The sequence below is a fragment of the Camelina sativa genome, chromosome 12, assembly GCF_000633955.1.
Source record: "Camelina sativa cultivar DH55 chromosome 12, Cs, whole genome shotgun sequence".
Lineage (NCBI taxonomy): Eukaryota > Viridiplantae > Streptophyta > Magnoliopsida > Brassicales > Brassicaceae > Camelina > Camelina sativa.
Genome location: NC_025696.1, coordinates 14,777,652 through 14,780,700, shown reverse-complemented (window position 1 = coordinate 14,780,700; position 3,049 = coordinate 14,777,652). Strand labels below are relative to the sequence as shown.

General features: G+C 37.6%; 1 protein-coding gene across 1 annotated transcript; it reads left to right on the top strand.

Moving 5' to 3' along the window:
- Window positions 262–683, top strand: LOC104733528. The gene has a single exon (XM_010453100.1). It carries the CDS (start codon window positions 276–278, stop codon window positions 681–683), a length of 408 nt encoding a protein of 135 aa, XP_010451402.1. The 5' UTR covers window positions 262–275.

The following is a 3,049-nucleotide window of genomic DNA, read 5'->3' as shown; positions in this document are numbered from 1 at the left end:
ATTTGGGAAACTCATTTAAGTCCATTTAAATTTTTTCATAAATTGACTCACTTTAATTCAAAATGTTCCTATCGTTTATTTTTTTTAATGTGCATTGGATGTATAGACTGAAACTTAGGTACTTAATTAAGTTGTTACCAAAATAAAAGAGTCAAAGATTCTTTTTAAGCTATGCAAGGATATTAATTTAAAAATCTAATGTATATATACTACTTGGGTGACTTGGTTTTACCAACTTATACAAAACTATAGATAAAAAGAGATAGCTCTAAATCATGAATACATCTTTTGTTTTAATCATTGTAATTGCTTTGAGTTTTGGATCGAACAATGCTAGCAAATTTTTTCCAAAAAACCAAGTAATTATCAAGAATTCTCTCAACAGGAGTGATGATATTCTCACTGTTCATTGTATATCTGATCAAGACGATCTCGGTATTCACTATGTGCATTATTCAGACTTATATTCCTTTAAGTTTGGGGATAAATTTTTTGGTGGGACTAAGTTTGACTGCAAACTATCGCATGGAGTGGGTTTTAAATCTTCTGTTACTTTTACTGCTTACAGAGAAGATCCTTATTTTTACATTAAATTTGGTGAAGTAACGTTTTGGGATGCTAGAGAGGATGGGATCTATCTCTCAAATGAGTATTATCATGAAAAGTTTATGTATAGTTGGTAAAATCTTAGTCTTCAATCCATATTGTCGTTTATATTTGATGTTAATGAATTTCATGATATGAGGAAATAATACTTAATATATTGGATTTTCAAAATTATATACAAAACCTAAAAATTATTGGTTTGTAATTTATGCAATATGAGTCATATTATATGACAAATCCTAATACACAGTATACACCATAAAAATAATATAATTGTTTGATTACAAGTTGAATTGCCTTTAAATGAGATTTTTTATAATTAAAATAAAATGAATTATATCCAAGTAAACAAATGATATGTTTAAAACTGATAGGTCCAAATTGGTTCAGTAATTCGTATCCGATCTGGAATGCAAAAAACAAATGATAATGCAAGCATTTGAATTAGAAAAATCTTTTGATTTATTAATTTTCAAGTGAACTATAAAATCCTAGCATCAAAAATCAAAATTTTTACAAAAACTGGTTACGGTTTTCCAAAATCAAGGTTTGTAAACTACTTTGGTAGCAACAATTCTCTATAAAAGTAATTACTTAAAACTAAACATTTGATCCGTTTCAAACAATTCTAACAAGCATTAAGATTCTCATTCATTTAGTTCATAAAGCACCCCAACATCCACTATTGTTGGTTGGCTGGGAAAGTTTTGCCCATCTAATGATTGACTCTGCGATTCAACATTATTTTTGATGGTTTGATGAAATCAATATACGGCTCTAGCTGTGTGAAAGAACACAGGCCTGTCTTAAACTAAAATTGGGCCCGTGGCAAAACTAGAAAAAAACTAAAACCTCCTAATAAAATTTTTTTATTGGAAAATTTGGACCTTTTATCCTAAAGGATTTTTTCAAAATTGTTATTGGACCCTTGGTATTTACCTACCGTGCCTATGGGTAGAGATGGGTCTAAAAGAACATATTTGAAAATATTATTTATAAAAAACTCTTCTTTCTTAAGAAAAGGACCTACCAAAAACTCTCTCAGATACTATTATCGAGGCTTCCAGTTTACAACCCTTCTCCGATGCCAGTGTAGCTTTTGCTCGCCGGCGTCGGGATCTCTTTAGTCCCGCTCTCTCCCCTGCTTGCACTTCCATCTTTTGTTTAGCTTTGTCCCCGTTTCTTTTTCTCTTTTGGTTACAATTCTCCCCGATCCCCTCAGATCGCGGCGTGTTATCACTAGACAGGGACAAAGAGCGCAGGTGGCTTCTGGTGAACCCCCTCCTCTTCTCCCTGAACGCTTCAGCCGGTTTAAAGGACCCACAAACAGGCGACATGCATACCTTAAGATCTGGCTGTTTGTTCACCCCTGAGAAAGCTTATCTTGAGGCACCGAGTTTAGCAGGTGAGCTCCGTTTTGGACCATCCGCTACATCTTACCCGGTGGAGACGTCGATGGCACACGACGGCTCCTTTTTCAGGCGAAACTTGCATCCCTCCATTCTCGGACTTTCCTTGTGGTTTCCCGTCCCAACCTCCGACTTTACCTCTGGCTTGTTGTTGCTAAAGCCTTGCTCACCGGAGCTGATCTTTCTCTTGCAAATCTATCCACCGTCTCCAGAGAGCCGCTGCCGTACATTAACTCCAATTAGGTCAACCAACAAGGATCAATGCTTCCTTCTGGTGGGCCTTATAGTTTCTGGCGGCCCATTAACCTTGCAGCAAAACAAGCCCACAACCAAAAAATCCAGGTTAAGTTCTTATGAACCCTTGCTAAGGCCTTTCTCAACGCTTCCTCGGCTTGTTTGTAAGGGCAGAAGCCTTCTACATCCTGTCTCGATAGTCTTGAGTTGGGTTCGAGAAGATCATCTCCAATCCCTGGTTCAATGCAGTTCCTCGATAATCACTCTTCATCTAAGCGCTAGGCTGGTGGGAACTTTGCTTTTGGGTTCAACACACAACTTTGGATCAAGGAAGGACGGCATTATGACCCTTGCTTCACGGAGCGATGGTTACCGAAAATTCCTCGATCTCAAGCCTCCAAATCCCGTCTTTACTGAGCTTAACCATATTCAACCTATCAATCTCCGGGATTTCCCATACTCTGGTGGTTCCATCTCTAACGCTATTTAAATCCAGGTACGGTTATCTATATCTTGTGTTGACGCCAATTTTTAGCCAATGGTGTGGTCAAGATTACGAACTCTATGGTTTACATTTGAGAAGTAATTCATCATTGTTGCTTTGGCGCCACTGGCTCTCCTTGAGAACCATGATTTTAGTAACCCTTATAATCCTGACCTATGAACCTTTCTGCTTTAGTGTCTTTGCTTATTGGATCCCACTGCCAAGCGGCCCGAGCTATGTATACGACTTTGGTGTGGCCATGGCCACTTTACACCCTACAGCAACTCTATCAAACACCCTCAATCGTCAGAGCATC

Coding starts and splice junctions, on each gene's coding strand:
- LOC104733528 (XM_010453100.1), top strand. CDS start 276: ATGAATACATCTTTTGTTTTAATCATTGTAATTGCTTTGAGTTTTGGA.